This window comes from Hyaena hyaena, unplaced genomic scaffold (assembly GCF_003009895.1).
Source record: "Hyaena hyaena isolate Hyena2069 unplaced genomic scaffold, ASM300989v1 scaffold_386, whole genome shotgun sequence".
NCBI classification, from domain to species: Eukaryota; Metazoa; Chordata; class Mammalia; order Carnivora; family Hyaenidae; genus Hyaena; species Hyaena hyaena.
In genome coordinates this window covers 591339-608551 of record NW_024081020.1, presented here as the reverse complement: position 1 = coordinate 608551, position 17213 = coordinate 591339, and the positions used below count along the sequence as shown (strand labels likewise).

General features: G+C 54.9%; 1 protein-coding gene across 4 annotated transcripts in view; it reads right to left on the bottom strand.

Annotated features, from left to right (window-relative positions):
• Nucleotides 1-13740, bottom strand: part of PPP2R5C (protein phosphatase 2 regulatory subunit B'gamma) — a 131363-nt gene extending 117623 nt beyond the window's left edge. Inside the window, exons 1-2 of one of the 4 annotated variants that reach the window (XM_039251167.1) lie at nt 13613-13740; nt 12729-12794 (exon numbers count right to left, since the gene is read on the bottom strand). In XM_039251167.1, the coding sequence (XP_039107098.1) occupies nt 12729-12794; nt 13613-13639 (93 nt within the window). In that variant the 5' untranslated portion in view covers nt 13640-13740. Of the gene's footprint in view, nt 1-12728; nt 12795-13206; nt 13331-13612 lie in introns of those variants that run through there. The other 3 variants (XM_039251165.1, XM_039251166.1, XM_039251168.1) reach the window with 3 other exon arrangements.
• Between the last annotated feature and the right edge of the window lie 3473 nt (nt 13741-17213).

Sequence of the window (17213 nt, the reverse complement as noted above, 5' to 3'; positions counted from 1 at the left end):
GGTGCGCGTGTGCGGTTGTAAGAAGCCTACGGAACTCACCCTGGAAGCAGGAACCCACCAAACGTCTTCCAGTCACACTGAACTAGAAGAGCTCACGCCAACTTAAGACCCCAGCTATTTGCTCTCATTCTTGAATGAAATTCTTATTAAGAGGTTAAGAGCAGCTTTATTTTTATTAATCTTTTTAAAAAAAATTTTAATGATTATTTTGGGAAAGGGAGGGAGAGAGGGAGAGACAGACCATGAGCAGGGGAGGGGCAGAGAGAGAGGGAGACACAGAATCTGAAACAGGCTCCAGGTTCTGAGCTGTCAGCACAGAGCCCAACGCAGGGCCTGAACCCACGAACCCGTGAGATCATGACCTGAGGCGAAGGTGGATCCTTAACCGGCGGAGCCATGCAGGCACCCTGAGCAGCTTTGTTTATAAACGAGGTGCTTAAGGATACTTGGGAGGAGTTTTCCAGGATATGGGTGCCGTGGGCACAAGCGACTCAGAGCTGGGAGCCAGGGCCCAGGCTCCCTTCCCCCCCCCAGTCAGGAGCTTCCTCCTCAAAATGGGCTTTCCTGGACCTCGTCCTCAGTATCTGTCATTCTTTCCAACCGGTCACGAAAGCTAGTCTTCCTTAAAAACCCATCTGTACCCCTATTCCTCCTCAGGATTCCCCAAGTTAAAACTGCTCTTCTCAGCTTCCACAGATGCCCCCCGAAGCCCTAGTTCTCCGTCCCCCGTGCCCTCCCCTGTCACCCCCCCCCCGTCCTCTCCCCGTCACAAACAGCTCCTCCTCAAGTCCAAGCCACGTACTTGTTTTAAACGTTAAGTTATACACACGTGTGTCCGGCAGGTTAGAGTTGACACCTCCTGTTTACTTGGGCGAATCCCGTGCTGCACACACGGCGACCCTGAGGACACTGGGCACACGTGCGGCCCCCGGGCACCTCCGGGCGCCGGGAGAACCCTTAAAACGGAATGGACTCCGCACGTCTAGACAGCTCCCCAGGACCCACGCCGCCGGGAGGCTCCTCGTGTCTGAGGGCAGGACGGCACCTGAGACCCGCTGGGCCCCTGCCCCGGGCACTGTCCTCGGGGCGGGCAGAGTGAGCCTCCGGAGGAAGACCTGGTCCCGCCACCCAGGCCAACCTGCCACAGTCACCTCCCAAGACTCTCAGCCCGTGGGCGTAACTGTGGCCTGAGAGCCCCGCGCTCGGGCCCCAGCCCCTGCCCCGCCCACCCTGGGGGGCTCCCTGAGGCCTTCCTGCAGCGCAGTCAGCAGCGTGGGCGGCCGCCCGCCCGCCCGTCGCCGTCTGGGGTCCCCCGTGGGATGTCTGCCCAGGAGCGCGTGAACGCCACGATGTCCCGTACCCGCCAGGCCCCCCTGAGGCCGTGTGCATGAGGGGACCGCCTTCGGGCGGGCTCGGTGTGGACAGCTGGGGCCGCGGGCGCCCGCAGAGCCGACTAGCCCAGAATCTGACCTTCGCCTGACAGGGCAGGCCGAAGCCATGCAGGGGGCTGGGGGGCCTGACAGGGTGAACTGGTATTCCTGTTGGAAAGGCCCCGCAGGCTGCAGTGTAGACCACGGGGGACAGGGGAGAAGGGGGAGAAGGCAGACTCAGCTAGTCGCCCGGGCTGCACACGGAAGCGTCAGCCACCCCAGGATGGTGACCGGCAGGTGGTGGCGCCGGTCACCGCGACGGGGAGAAACGGCCAGAGAAGCCCGGCCGTGAGCACGCTGGTCCCAGAGGACACGGTGACGCCCACCCTCACACCCCCATGACGCCCTCGTCCTGCCGCGGACAACGGCTGAGTTCCGTCCTCGCTGTCCTGGCCGCCGCCTGCCCGCCCTCGGCTGCCCTCTCCGCCCGGCAGTGCTGCTGGCGTGTGAGCTGGGACGCGAACCTGGAAGTCACCATCCAGTCACGGAAGTCACGAACGAGCCAGACCACCCAGCAGAGGAGCTCAGAGCGGGCGGAGGTGGGGGACGTGGGGGGGGGCTGAGGGAAGAAAGGCTTTCGGGGAGGAGGAGGAGGAGGCCAACCCATGCAACGCGGCGGCCTCGGCACCCCCGGGCTGGTGGAGGCTGTTGAGGGCGCTGTGGGCGGCGGGCTGAGGCCCAGGTGGGGAGGCCCGGAGCGTCCGTAACAGCTCTGAAGAGGTGGCCGGGAGCAAGAGTGTCACGGGAAAGACCTCGGACTGTCCGGGGTGGGGGGCCTGCCCCTGCTGCGTGCTGGTGGGGGGGGAGGCCTGGCTGAGGGACAGCTGAGCCAAGAGCAGGATCTGGGCCGTGGTGTGCAGTGACCGCAGAACAGAGGGTGGACAGGACAGGGTGGGGGGAGGGGAGAGATCTGGCGGCCTTCCCCGTGCACAGGCGTCGGAGGTCCCGGCGAGAAGCCCTCTGAAGGGAGGCTGGGCCTCCGGAGCGTGGCCCGCAGGGCTCCCTGAGCAGCAGGGAGAGGCAAGGCGTGGAGAAGCAGAGATGCTCTGAGCGCATCTTTCTCCTCAGCTCCAAACACCGGCGTCCGGCGGGGGGAGGGCACTGCCCACACAGAATTCTCCTGGTGCCCCCGACAGTCCGTGGAAGCCCCTGCCCCAAACGCAGCGTGTCCAGATGCCATCCTGAGCCAGGACCAGGGCACTGCATGTCCTTCCCCAGCCAGGGTGCAGGGCCATCTCCTGGGATCGGGCAGGAAGCAGCGGAGCCAGACTCGGACCTTGCTCCGTCCCTGGACTTCAGATGCCAAGCAATCTCACTCTCCAACGCCTTCCAAAATCCTCCCCTTCTGCAACTTTATGACGAACTGCCACCACTATGTGCCAGACACCATGTGACACACAGCCTAAAAAACCCGCATCTGCAAGCCTTGTAAGATCTTTCTGTTTTTAAATTTTTTATAGTTTATTTATTTTTGAGACCGAGACAGAACATGAGTGGGGAAGGGGCAGAGAGAGAGAAAGACACAGAATCTGAAACAGGCTCCAGGCTCTGAGCTGTCAGCACAGAGCCTAATGCGGGGCTCGAACCCATGAACCATGAGATCTGACCTGAACCAAAGTCGGACACTTAACCGACTGAGCCACCCAGGCGCCCCAAGCCTCGTAAGATCTTTCAAGAACACGTTCATCTGAAAGCTTGGGGCTACCATTAAGGACAGCCACTTGGATCAGAGGGAGGGAACTAAGAGGCAAGGCCATTCCTCAGCAGGTGGTCCTGGGACGCCTTGCCGTTTGTGATAGTCAGCCTCTGGTTTTTACGAGGGCAAGAAAGATAGTCTCCGAAGAAACCAGGCTGAGTAGAAAAAACTAAGGCTGCTAGTGCAGGAGCGGGCGCTTGGCGCAAAGCTCTCAGAATTCTGGGCTTTCGGGGCTGGAAGCCGCAAGAGCGTGTGCTCAGCTCGGGCCTGTAAAGCCAGCGGTCACCTGACGAGTCCGCCGGAGTCCAGCACCCGGGGCCAGCCATGCCGGGGCCTCACCTCTCCTGTGCAGAAACCTGGCATCTGATGGGCCTATTTCCAGTGGCCCCCGGCTTCCGTTCTTGCCTCTCTGTTTCCTACACAGCAGCAGCTGAGATCTTCTGAAATACTTAAGTCAGGGGCGCCTGGGCGGCTCAGTGAAGCATCCAACCCTTGATTTCAGCTCACGAGCTCTCCTGGCTCGTGAGGTCAACCCTGGCATAGGGCTCTGCACTGACAGCGAGGAGCCTGCTTGGGATTCTCCCCCTCCCTCCCTCTCTGCCCCTGCCCTGCATGCTTATACTCTCTCTCCATCTCCTTCTCCCTCTAAATAAAAAAACTTAAGTTAGATCATCCTCCTTCCCTGCTCAAACCACCTCAATGGATTTCCATCAAATCCTGCCACGGCTGCTGACAAGACCCTACCGGGCCTTCTTTGCCCTTGCCTATCTCTGTGACCTCCCGCTCAAGCCACCCTTATTTCTCTTCAGCCAAACTGGCCTTCTTTCCAGTGGACACACAAGCTCGCTTCTGCCTCAGGGCCTTTGCACTCGCTGCTTCCTCCGGCTGGAATGCTCTTCCCCAGATCTCTGCACCATTGGCTCCTTCTTCACATTCAGGTACCATCTTTAACATCATCTCCTTGGGGAGTCCATCCCTGACCACCTGAAGCGGCCTCTGGAAACGTGTAAGTGCTGTTTTGATACCACAGTGACCAGAGGGCGCTACTGATGCTGAGCGCCCCAGGACTACTGCTCTGCCTAGTGGGAGATGCTCTCAAACCCAATGCTGCCAGTGCCCGTACAGACACTCGCGCCCCTGGCACTCACTGAAAGCAAACTGCCGAGTGCCTGTGTCCTGCTGTGTCGCATGCTGCCGCCGCCCCCAGCACCCAGGATGGCACTCAGCCCTCAGGAGGGTCTCAAGAGCCTGCTGGGTGACTGTGGATGAATGAGTCACCAGGAGGGAAGCCTGCAAAGGGGAAGAGCATGGCCTGAAGGGAGGAAGACGACTTAGGGAGAGAGAAAGGTCACCCCGTCACGGACCCCTCCTCCAGAGCCCACCCTCTGCCATGCAGCACTGCTTCCCGTGGACCTGGGCCGTGGAGCTAACAAGCAGAGAGGGCCCGAGAGTGGGGCAGGTGGAGTGGGAGAGTAGTTTCTGTACTATTTTCTTTTCTTTCTTTCTTTTTTTTAATGTTTTATTTATTACTAGGAGAGAGAGAGAGAGAGAGACAGCATGAGCAGGGGAGGGTCAGAGAGAGAGGGAGTCACAGACTGAAACAGGCTCCAGGCTCCGAGCTGGCAGTCAGCACAGAGCCCGACGCGGGGCTCGAACCCACGAACCGCGAGACCTAAGCGAAAGTCGGACGCTCAACCGACTAAGCCACCCAGGGGCCCCGTGTACTATTTTATTTTCTAACCACGTGTGCTTCGACCTCCAAAACAAATAAAGATAGAAGGTCTGAAGAGGAAGACGAGAAGGATGTTGCGGCCCCTGGGTCCCCCCAGGCCCACTCAACGGGAGAGCGCAGCCTCGTCCAGGTCTCCGACACGGGTCTTTAGAACTCAGGCAGCGGTGAACCAGTGGTGAGCAGGGCCTCCTCCTTCTCACCCCTCAATTCCCTTCTCTTCCACCATCCTCTTTTCCCTGACTTCATCCACGTCCATCTAATTTCATATTTTATGCCACGGGCAACAGCTGATATGGGGCGCCTGGGGGGCTCTTTTGGTTAAGCGTCCGACTTTGGCTCAGGTCATGATCTCACGGTTTGTGAGTTCGAGCCCCGCATCGGGCTCTGTGCTGACAGCTCAGAGCCTGGAGCTGTTTCAGATTCTGTGTCTCCCTCTCTCTGCCCCTCCTCCGCTCACGCTCTCTCTCAAAAGTGGATAAGTAAAAAAAAAAAAGGTAATAGCTGACGAATGTCAGGTAAGTTACACACTCAAATTGGAATTATTTTGGAAAACACTGCCAGCGTCTGAGGCCGCTCTACCCATCGGAAATTGCTGTGAAGCAGGAAATGTCCCTTATCTGCTGTCCAACAGCGTAGCTACCAGCCACACGTGGGTCCCTTGCACTCAGAATGCGGCTAGTGTGACCGAGGAACTGAGTTTTTAAATTAATTTGATTTTCATCAATGTAAAGAGCCACATGTGGCTCACGGCTAGCACCCCGGGGACTTCAGTGTCGCCACCAGGCAGAAACAGCAGGAGGTCAGAGCTACCATCCCTTTAGAGCCACGCTGAATCTCATCCTAATAAAATATTTAAGATGAAGGAACAATCCAAAGTCTTCAAACGAATACCACCCACCCCCCTTGATTCTGGGCTTGTCCTTCACTCCCCCACGTGGAGGGAACGGGGATGACAGCAAGCCAGTGGGCAGACTGCTTCCCTGAGACCCGACCAGAAGCAAGGCCCCAACAGGAAGATGCGAGATCACTGCTCCCTACGTGCTGCCGAACCAGACGCCATGGAGCCCAACCTCCCTCCGCAGCCACCCAACGTTTTGTGGGAGACTTTTTATAGTTGAAATCCTTCACGTGAATTCTCCCTGTGACTTGGGGAAATATCACTGTGATTCACGCTGGTGGCAGCCTGACTCACGCAGCGGATGCGGGGGGAGGGGGGGCTCTCCGCCCTGACACGCGGGGCTACAGCCTGCGCTCACCCCACACCCCTGGACCACGGAAATTCTGCTTCCGCCGCGAGCTCACACACTTTACAATCTGCTTCGTGTAATTTGCTGGCTGGACTCTTTCTAGAATTACTTATCATGTAGTGGAGCTTCTCCTGGAGAGGGAGGGGGGTGTTGGCCGCCGCACCTGCTGTTTCACCTGCAACACCCCCGCATCCCCCACCCCCTGCTTTCTGGGGCTCCATAATTTAATGGTGAACCTGTGTGTGCTTAGGGGCTTTAAAGCATCTATTTTCTCCACTTGGGTTTTTATAAGAAACGTGCTCCTTCTTGTCCCAGAGCTTCTAGAGCTGCAGGTGGGGGCCGGGTTACTCCTAAGTCTATCGAGTGCCCAGGACGCTTCATCAGTAACAGAAGCAGTCAATACTTAAGGTCTTAACAGGCAAGGACAGTATCCTTTTTTTCTTCCCCAGGGCTTGCACAGAACAAGATGCTCAAAACCAAACTTTCCTTCTAGTATGTATAGAAAACATATAAAATGTTTCTAAAAATATATAGTTCAACACAGGTTTGAACTGTGTGGGCCCACTTATACACAATTTTAAAAAAATGCACTGTGCTTAAATGTATTTTCTGTTCCTTATGATTCTCTTAGCAGTTTCTTTTCTCTGGATTACTTTACTGTAAGAACATAGAGGGGCACCTGGGTGGCTCAGTCGGTTAAGTGTCTGACTTGAGCTCAGGTCATGCTCTCACAGTTCATGAGTTTGAGCCCCACATTGGGTTCTATGCTGACAGCTCAGAGCCTGAAGCCTGCTTCAGATTCTGTGTCTCCCTCTCTCTCTGCCCCTCCCCTGCTTGCGTTCCTCTCTCTCTTTCAAAAATAAACATTAAAAAAAAAAAGAATATAGAATATAATAACTATAACATACCAAATGTGTGTTGACTGACTGTGTATGGGATCGGTAAGACTTCCAGTCAACAGTAAGCTATGAGTAGTTAAATTCTGGGGGAGTCAAGTTATACAACAGATTTTCCACTTTGAGTATGTGGGGGGGTATTGGCACCCCTAGTCCCCATGCTGTTTAAGGGTTAACTATATGTGTATATTCTACTGAGGAAAATTCCCAAAATAAACTCAAAATAAAAAATGCAAAGCACAGAAAATCATATTGGAAACCTTATTTAAACCTTATTTCCAGTTTACGGAACTGGAAAACCCCACGAGCTAACGGATTAGAAGCTCCCCTTCTTCCTGAGCACTTTTAAAATCCACCAACAAACATCGTTTGCCTCCGGGTCCTCACTTATGTTGCAAGTACGACGGAGCATCAAGTTAAACTGCGGTCCTCAAGTGAGGAAGGCGAGCCAGGGCACATAAAAGTCGTCCAAGGCAGTATTGATGATAAATACCCGGTATAGCCAATAATTGCTATTCAAACGTAAGAGATGGGAAAATGCGGATGAGAGGGTGAGGAACACCTCCCTTCAATTTCAGAAGAAAGGAGCCTGAGTGGAAACTTACAAGACCAAGAGACTCAGACCAGCAGCGAGGAGCACAGGAGGGGGACCCTGCAAAGCGAGGCTGGGGACCCCTGGGGGTCCCGTAGACGGTTTCTAGGATCTGTGCTTTTGTGAGAACACGAAGACACGATTTGCCTTCATAACCACCATTATGTCACTTTTCCACAGGCTACAAGACACGTGACATGAAGACAGACTGAACGCAGGAGCAGACTCCAGGAGCCAGCTAGCTTGTTAAGGCCGACATTAAAGAAATTTGCAAAAACATGATACAATGCCAGTTTTCTCAGTGAATTTTTGTGAATAGTTATTTCCCATAAACACAGACTACTTATGTTAACATGTATCAAGTGTGTTACTATTAGATGAATTAATGAATACTTCAAAAATTTCACTTTTAATTTCTAACACAAGTATGGACCAGAACTGAGCTAAATAAAAGCTCTTGGGGATCGTAATTTTTAAGCATGTAAAGGGGTGCTGATGCTCCTTTGGATTGAGCACTGCTATGCTAAAGGAAGCATGTGTGTCTGGCATGATTCACGAGCAAACATACATACTTCACACTTTGTGGAGGAGAATTTCTATAACAGTGGTCTCACCGGGGGCCATTCTGCCCTCCAGGAGACATCTGGCCATGTCTGGAGGCACTTTGGATTGTCAAAGCTGCGGGGGGGGGGGACTCCCAGCACCTGCTGGGGAATATTCTATGGTGCACAGAGCACAGGGCAGCCCCGTGGGGAAGCATCTGGTCCATCAACAGCAGTGAGCGTGGTGCCTGCTCAGCACAGCGCAGCTCACCTGGGAGGCACTTGTCACTCGGTCACACAGAGCCAAGGTAGGCACTGGGAAGGGACGGGGAGCTCACGGCACCCCGTCCTAACTCACATGCCCTCCAACCCCCGGCTGATCACCCCCTTTGCAGATCCTCTGTCCTTCCTGATCACCAGGCTTTCAGCAAACACGCTGCAGACAGCTGGGAAAGTGAGCCAAGGGGCTGCAGTTAAAAGTAGGGAATTCCACTCCAACGTAATAGTTGCATATGAATTAAAAAAAAATTTAAACTGCTAGTCTTTTGGGTTCTGAGTTTCCCTGGAGTCCCGTTTAGGGTTGTGTGGGGAAAAAGTGGGAAGAGAATGATGGGGAACGCGGCGCGGAGGCCCCAGCGGCGGCCCGAGCTCAGAATTCAGCCCCCGGACAGTGGCTCCAGTGTTCTGGGGGAGGAGGTGAGGACTCCCGTCTCAAGCGGTGATAATCACAGCCACCTCCCCTGGAAAATACACCTACCAACAAACCACTTTCACTGTCCTCCAACACTCAGGTTAAAACACAGCCGAGTGACTAGGAAGTCAAACTTTCTTGAAAGGACGTTTTTCATCAATGTGTGAATTTACGTTACCGTGGAATGGGTGTCATTATTATTATTAGATGGAGTCATATTTTTGAAGTAGTTTTAATTTCTAAGTCGTGCCTCCCCCTGCTACAGCTGCGTGCCCTCTGTGCAACACAAAGGGGGCTGGAGGAGATGGAAAGGGGCAGATGTGAGAAAAAGTTGTTACTAAAGGTAGAAAGTATCAAAATAAGCTAACAGGTTGGAGAGAAGACCCGTTCCACTTTCTTTTCAGCAACGGATATTATGTTAAGAGTTGCTGTAGTGGGGCACCTGGGGGGCTCATTCGGTTAAGCGTCTGACTTCGGCTCAAGTCATGATCTCACAGTTCGTGGGCTCGAGCCCCACATCGGGCTCTGTGCTGACAGCTCAGAGCCTGGAGCCTGTTTTCAGATTCTGTGTCTCCCTCTCTCTCTGACCCTCCCCTGCTCATGCTGCCTCTCTCTCTCTCTCTCTCAGAAATAAGTAAAACATTTAAAAAAAAAAAGACTTGCTGTAGAGATTTTCAAACAAAACTAAGCTGAAGCAGGACATGCAAAATACACAGCCAAAAAACAACACGCAAACAACCTTTAATGTGCTTGAAACAAGTCACTTGACAAAGAGCATCAACGCTTTTGAAACAGAACTTTGGACAAAGGATACATAGTAAAACAACTACTACAAACAATTAGTACTATAGCATGGTCTTGATCGTCTGAAATGGGCTTTAGGAATCTCTGAGCAACTTACTAAGATTCTAAATATTCATCAAGTGTGCTTCACGAGGCTTCCACAGCTCGGAAGGTCACAGTGAGAACGGCTGCTCAAAGCTGCGTTCCCTCAGCCCACCTCCCGAGTTCTCCAACTTCCAGTTCCCGGGGAGCCTCCCTCCTTCAAAGTGCGCGGTGAAATAAATAAACCCGAAAGTACTGGGCAGAAACTGTTTCCAGGGCACAACTGAAGAAGTCAAACTTAAACACCATATTTGAAAGCGAGTAAAACAAACAAAAGTACCAACACACGTCATTCAAGGAGTAGAAGTTTCTAGAAAAAAGCCAAATGTGCACAGCAGCAGTTAGGGCCTTAACAATACTCTGTTACATTGGAAGATATATTCTGCCATATGTCTCACAGGGAAAACGTCTTTCGAGAACTTGTGGGTCATGCCTAATCAATCTGTCCCCTAGAGTTAAAAATGGCCACATCAGAAACTCACCAAGTGTTTTTAGGGGTGAGGAAACAGGGCCACAGAAGTTAGCTGACATCATTTATGGCAATCAGGAGTCAGCATTTTTACTATCTAATCCCCGGGCTGAAACACCTTCCCCTACCGCTCTATCCCTCATGATCTGTTACGGCGGCACTTCCTGTTCCTTCCTGCAGACCCCACGCACCGAGCGTTCTTTTGTTTAACCAAAAAGTGTTCTGCAGTGTAAGCCACTTGCTCCTTTGTCTTCCACAAGGCTAGGTCATGGGCAGCCGGGGTCTTAGTATGAGGACCTCTTCCAGTCTTGAAGTGGTGTGCTAGGCTAGTCAACCGCAGGCCAAGTTCTTTTAGGTTTCCTCTGCTGGGATTACTTCCCAAGCCTGGTCACCCTGCCCTGGACTGGTGCCTGTACACCCGCCTCTCAAGCTGTGAGGCCTTGAATGCGGCAGCTGCCCCGACACAGGCCAGTTCACAGGCTGACCTGCCCGTGAAAGCGATAGGAGGCTGAACGGGTCCGGAAAGCAGCCCTGAATGGCAGTCCTATCTGAATTGTTCAGGTTAAAACATTCAAGTTCAGAGCGGCGTTGACAGGAGAGGAAAAGAATGAGGGTTTAATGCACCTGAGTCAATCATGTTTGGTAAGTGGGTGGAACCAGAGGTGAAGGAGCGACATGAAGACGTAGGAGGAAAGGCAACGATTAAAAAAAAAAAAAAAAAAAAAAAAGTCAGGCTCAACGCAAAGTTCAGGCGAACTGCAGTGCCCCAATCTGTATTTCTGCAAAATCACGGACACGGGCTCTGCCAACCATCATGCTTAAGTGTGCCATGTTGGCTCTGCTGTCGTTATGAGGAACGGCCCACCATTTCAGTATTTTTCGGTGGCAATTCAAGCTCTGTGGCTCCAGCTCCTAGTAGCACTAGAAAAAATACAAAAACACACGTGGAGCATCACACTCAGGCACGGAGGGCCACACCTCAAGAGTCTTAAGCAACGGACAGTCTAGGACTCCAATCCACCTTGAAAACACGCATTTGACTCATGAGTGCTTCTGGTTCTCTCTGCACCGCCGAGGGATGGTTCAGGTTCAAACTTAACATTACCCACCCTTCCAGCCGGGTTCTTTCTGCTCGAACGGGAATAAATGAACGACGCACGCTGATAGTCTTTGTGACACACTGACCGTGAGAGGAGACAGGCATGGACTCAAGAAACGTTTGGGGGAGCACCGGAAGCCTTAGTGGCTGCGAAGAAAACTCGATAAATGCAAGAAAAAGCATCCACCTTGCAAAATGGCTACGTTGCATTTAAATCAATCTAGTCCAAAGAGTGACACGGAAATAGGTCAAAAGCGAGAGAATACCACAGTAAAACTTGATTGTCGGCTATAAACAAAGGGCAGGGAAAGACTGGCACAAACAATCCCTAGCTATTTAAGGAACTTTTTGGGATTTCTCCTTTTTGCTCTGGGGAGGGCAACAGATTTTGCTGGAATAAACCACCTGCTGGAGAGGACGGAGGCTTAGGATGCACCACACAGTAAGGGAAAGATAACCCTGGCACTTAAAAAAAAAAAAAAAAGCTCAGGGTGGATAATTGCCGATTAACTGTTTTTCAGACAGAATTGAACTCATTCTAATTTGACTTACAGGAAAAGGTCTGACCCTTACAAACTGATGTCATCTGTGATAAGACCAGGGGCCTCGATGATCTCAGGCCCTGGAGACCGGGACACCAAATCAAGTGGTTTGATTCACGGGCCCATTAGGTCTGCCTGGGTGGAGTCAGCTTCTGGGCCCTCAGCCCGAGGTGCCCCAGGTCAATCAGTCGTCACAGCGGAGAAAAGACGAGGCAGAGCGCTAAGTCTGCACAGGCTCTAAACAGTGTCAAAGGAACGACCCTCAACCCCACAAGGTAGATGCGAGCCTCCCTGAGCCTTTGGGCTGCTGCTCAAGGAGCCCGAGGGTGAGATACAGAAGTCGTCACAACTGATCCACGCAGACAGAAAACACATGTGGAAGAGAGGAGGTTGTATAAACATGCCCGAACCAGATAAACTGCACGGTACCGATGCTCCGGGGAAAACAGGCTAAGGGGATCAGACATCAACCGAAGAGGGAGCGTGTGACACGTGCGGCAGAGGCCTGGCCAGAGAAAGGCAAGGTGACAGGAGGAAGAGGGGCTGCCGAGAGGGACCAGGTCGCTGGTGAAGGAGGGCTGGGGACAATCTGAGAGCCACAGGGAGCCCGAATGACAGTGGTGAAATCAGTCCCTGCAGGAGAGTTGCTACATTTGAGGCGGGGGTCTGAACTTAGAAATACCAGCTGCACAGATGCAGCTTCTAGAAACACATCTGTATTTTCCCAGACTGAAACAGTAAAACCCTACAGAACCAATATTTCAGGGCACGAAGGAGACGCCGAGAAAGTCTCATGCAGGACCACCACCCCAGCAGACCCTGATGCTTTCTTTACCACCCTGTTTCCCTGCCCTTAGTCAAAAGGTGTTCATGACAAAACAGAAAGGGAATATATGAGAGCAGTTACCTCTGATTCTATTATGTCTTGTCCTTCTTTTGAACTTTTTCCACTTTTCCCTGCTTTTGGTGATTCCTGGGAAACATCAAGCAGAATCAATTAGACTTCTCAATTTTTAGACTGCCAAACATCAGCTAACCCCAAATGCAGTTTAAAAACGGATTTATGCCATTTAACTAGAACTTCTCACCATTTTAATCAGTACCACCAAGAAATTCTGCCTCACGTCGTTTATTGCGATGTGACCCCCCCCACCCTCCCCCCCCCGCAGTTCAGACCCTCCTTTGTTTTCCTGATCTGTATTTGGCGTTGAAAACTTCAAGCAGAAATAGACAAACCCACATTCAGATCCACACTGTAGCCCTTTCTGGCCTCCCACCTAAGCCCGCGAGCCGGGATTTCTGGGGTGATTCTGAGACGCTACAGAGCTACACCTGGAACAGAAGCGTTCCCCCCCCCCCCCCCAAATGCAACGCAGCACACTCACGGCCATCCCCGCCGCCACCCAGGATAATAATAGTATTTCAGAGCCCGGGAGCGTCCGCTTGGAGCGCAGACAATTCTTCACCGGCACACAGCGGGTCCATTCGCGCCCCTGCCCCCGGCCCGGGGGTCCCTCCCAGGCGTCTGCGAGGCTGGGTCAACCACCTCCGCGGCCGCACCTGCCCTCTCACGCCCACGGCGCGCGCCGCCCGGGGCCGGGCGCCCACGTCGCCCCCACGGCGGCCGCTCCCCCGCACGCCGGCCCGTGCGGGTCTGGACGCCCGCCCCCACGCCCGGGCGGCGCTGCTGCGCCCGCCGCACCCCGCTCCCGGGCAGTTCCCCGCCCGCCCTCCGCGCGGCCCCTTCCCCTTCCCGCCCCGGCCGGTCCGGCGGCCCGGGCCCGGACTCACTTTCTCTTTCTTGTTTTTATTCGGCATGGCTGGTGCGGGCCGCCTCCGCTTGCCCCCCGCAGCAGCAGCAGCAGCAGCAGCAGCAGGGTCCCCGCCCCGGCCGTCGCGAACCCCGGCCGCCGCTGCTGCCGCCGCCGCCGCCGCCGCCGGGGACTGAGTCGCTGGCTTGCTCGCACTTCCCCTTTTCCAGGCTCGCGGCGGCGGCGGCGGCGGCGGCGGCGGCGGCGGCGGCGGCGGCGGCGGCGGCGGCGGCGGCGGCGGCGGCGGCGGCGGCGGCGGCGGCGGCGGCGGCGGCGGCGGCGGCGTCTCTCCGCCCCTCCCCCGGCCCGCCCCGCCCCTCCCCCAGCCCCCTGGCCCGGCCCGGCCCGCCGCCCCCGCCCCGCCCCCGCGCCGGCCCCGCCCCGCCGGCCCCCAGGCGCCCCGCCATTGGCCGAACCGCCCTCACGTGCCCTAACGCTCTCTTCCCCCCCCCCCGCAGCCCCGCCCCTGCGCGCGGCCCCGGTCCCACCCCCACTTCCCCTGAAGCGCGCCGGCTCCAGGGGGCCGCCTCGGCAGTCCCGGTGCGCCGCCGGCGGCGGCGGCGGGGGGCCGGCCGGGAGAGCCGAGCCCGGTCTGGGAAGGGAGCGTGGGGCTGCATCGGCGGCGGCCGGCCGGCACGCGAGGCGCAGGTGCAGGATGGAGAGAGCAGGGGGCAAGTCAGGCGTGGAAAAGCCACGTTTGAAACGGATGGAAACAACTTCTGCAGCCGGCGGGACGTGGCCTGGCGTGAACGGCGACCTCCCGGCCTCGCCCCCTCCACGCCGCCGCGGCGCTCCCCAGTCTCGAAGGCGCCCTTGCGCCGGAGCGCAGGGCCCGCTGAGGAAGCCCGCGGCCGCGCTAACGGCAGCTTCGCCGGGACACCGGGCCCCGCCCCCGACCCGAGGCCCCGCCCAGGCCCCGCCCCGAGGCCCTCCCTCTTCCTTCCGTGTCGGCCCCGCCCCACAGGCCGGGCTTCAGCTGCGCCAATGGGATTTTATTTTATTCTTCAGTTTGGCCGGATCGTAAACCACGTGAGGAAACCTCTGCATCGTGACCGGGCCGTCACGTGATGTGTCTCACCGCGCTCTCGCTCACCGCTCTGGGCAGATGGGTTCTGCAAAGGAACGAGGTTAACTTGTTAATATACTACTTCTGCAGCCCGTCTGGTGGCAAAAGCAGCCGGAGCCCGTTGATGCCAGGCACGGAGCCTGCAGAACTACGTTAGGTAAAAAGACTCCGGGAGTGAACGGATTCAGGCGTGAGAAGCGTCGGTGCCTCACCTGTCGGGATGGAGGGGCTGGGTCTTAACCGGGCACTTAGAAACCATTGCGTTGTCTTACGCCCTGGTTTTCGCTCCTGAAAGGTGCTAGGCAAAGTGTTTTCGGTTATTCTGTTCCGCTCTGCGATGGGAAAACTAAAAGAAGGGGGGGGGGAGACCTAAAGTGAGCGGTATCGTGGGAGGTCCTGAAAGTAAGTTGTGCCTGCAGGTGTGTGAATGTACGCCTTCAGACGAATGTATCTGCAGGTAAACGGCACAGCCTCGAAGGGCTAGTTGTGCAGAAGAAACGGTTCTAAGTGGGTTAGTAGTTTATCCAAAACAAATAGTTAAAGGACATGGGAGGGCGGGTAGAACAATACCTCTCGTTAAAAAAAAAAAAAAGTTACAGAGAAGGAGGGAGGCAAACCGTGAGACTCTTAAATACTGAGAACAAACTGAGGGTGAATGGCGGGTGGGGGAGAGGGGAAAGTGGGGTGATGGGCACCGAGGAGGGCACTTGGGGTGAGCACTGAGTGTTGAATGGAAATCAATTTGACGATAAGCTATATAAAAAAAGAAAACGGTTTTATGTTTATTTTCTTTTTGAAAGAGACAGAGCGTGAGTGGGGGAGGGGTAGAGAGAGAGAGGGAGACACAGGATCAGAAACAGGCTTCAGGCTCTGAGCCGGCAGCACAAAGCCGGATGCAGGGCTCAAACCCACGGGCCATGAGATCAGGACCTGAGCCGAAGTCCACCGCTTAAGGGACTGAACCACCCAATGTTTCAGTGTTTAAAAATAAACATGCTAGCAATTTAACAAGCCCCATATACGTGCATGTCAAAAAGGCATCGTTCTGCAACTATTGGTTTCTAACTGGAGCTCTAAGGGGACTGAGGGACTTTTCCAAGACACGTCTGTGCCGCTAATATCCTTGTATCACAGCCCCTGATGTGGCATTGCACATCGACGCCCACTGTGTGCAAAGCACAGGGCAAGGGATTGCACAGTGAACAAGGCACTGCCCATGTCCTCCCGCTCGCCACACCCTTGAGGTGGAATCGGAAGGAAGCCAGCAGTCAGAGGACATGGCGCTCCACAAGTCTATGGGGACCGGGGTGGGAGGGTCTGGCTCCGAAGCACACGAGAATCTTCACAGGAGAATTGTGTTATGGGGAGAGCTGAGCATGAAGGACAGAGGCTCCCGATTCGGACTCGGGTAAGCCTTGCCAGGGAGCTGGGCTCCTTTTTGAATGACATTTGGGGTCACCGAAGGATATTAAACTGGGGAGTGACGTACTCCCGTGTGCACCCAGAAGACTTCTGGGGCAGGGGTGTTGGGTGTAGGGTAAAGGTAGAAGGTCAGAGAGCAACTGGGACCTAGTTATGGTCTAGCTGTGTGTCCGTGGGGCATCTCCATGGCAGTAACAGGAGGAAGGGTCGCGAGCACCTGGGAGGTAGACTCGCTCAGGCAGGAGAGAGCCACAGTGAAGGCTCATGCCCATGTTTGTCGCTCGGGAAACCCAGTGGCAAGAAAGGGACCCAAGCAGAGAAGCGGTTTCCCAGGGAACAGGGTCTCAGGTGCAGGGCACACTGAGTTTTAGCTGCGGCACGGGCGGCGGTGTCCTAGCTGCAGTGGAACGAGGGTCAATGTATTTCAGGTCTGGCATTTATCAGGTCACCTTGAGTTGGAGGGACCCCCGGGAAGCTGCCTACTGACCTAGAAATCATAGTCCCCAGAGACCCTGGGATCAGCACCCTTGCGTGACCCACGCGCTCCTCCCTGGCCATTGATCTGGTTTTCCTTTGCCCGCATCAGGGAGGGCCGCCCCACAAGCAAAGTTAGCCACAGTTGGTTTACGGAGCAGTCGCAGGGGACACTCGGTGTGGCTCAGTGTCCTGGCTGCTGTGCCATTTACAGAAATGCTAGAGATACATAGATGTAGCCCGTCTCAAAAAAAAAAAAAAAAAAAAAAGATTCAAAAGCCGCTATCAGTGAGATACAGAGACTGTGTACGCGTTCGTGTGCATGCATGGATGTGTGCGTGCACGTGTGCCTGGGGTTCCCTCTTCTGAGATCCCCCATCTTCTATGGTCATCAAGGCACTTCCCATATCACAGAAAAATCTCTCTTTTTCAGACCCCGAGCCTTCTGGGACATGTTTCTGCGCTGGCCTTTCGTGACCTAGAAATGTTTTTCCCACGTCTGGCTTTTCTGTCTGATGGATTGCTGCATTTATGCCCCTGAGGGCTCTCTGGCGGAGCAGGGTCTGGAGGACCTAGTTTTCCAGATGCTCTGCAGCTAACCGCCACCAACCCGCAGCGG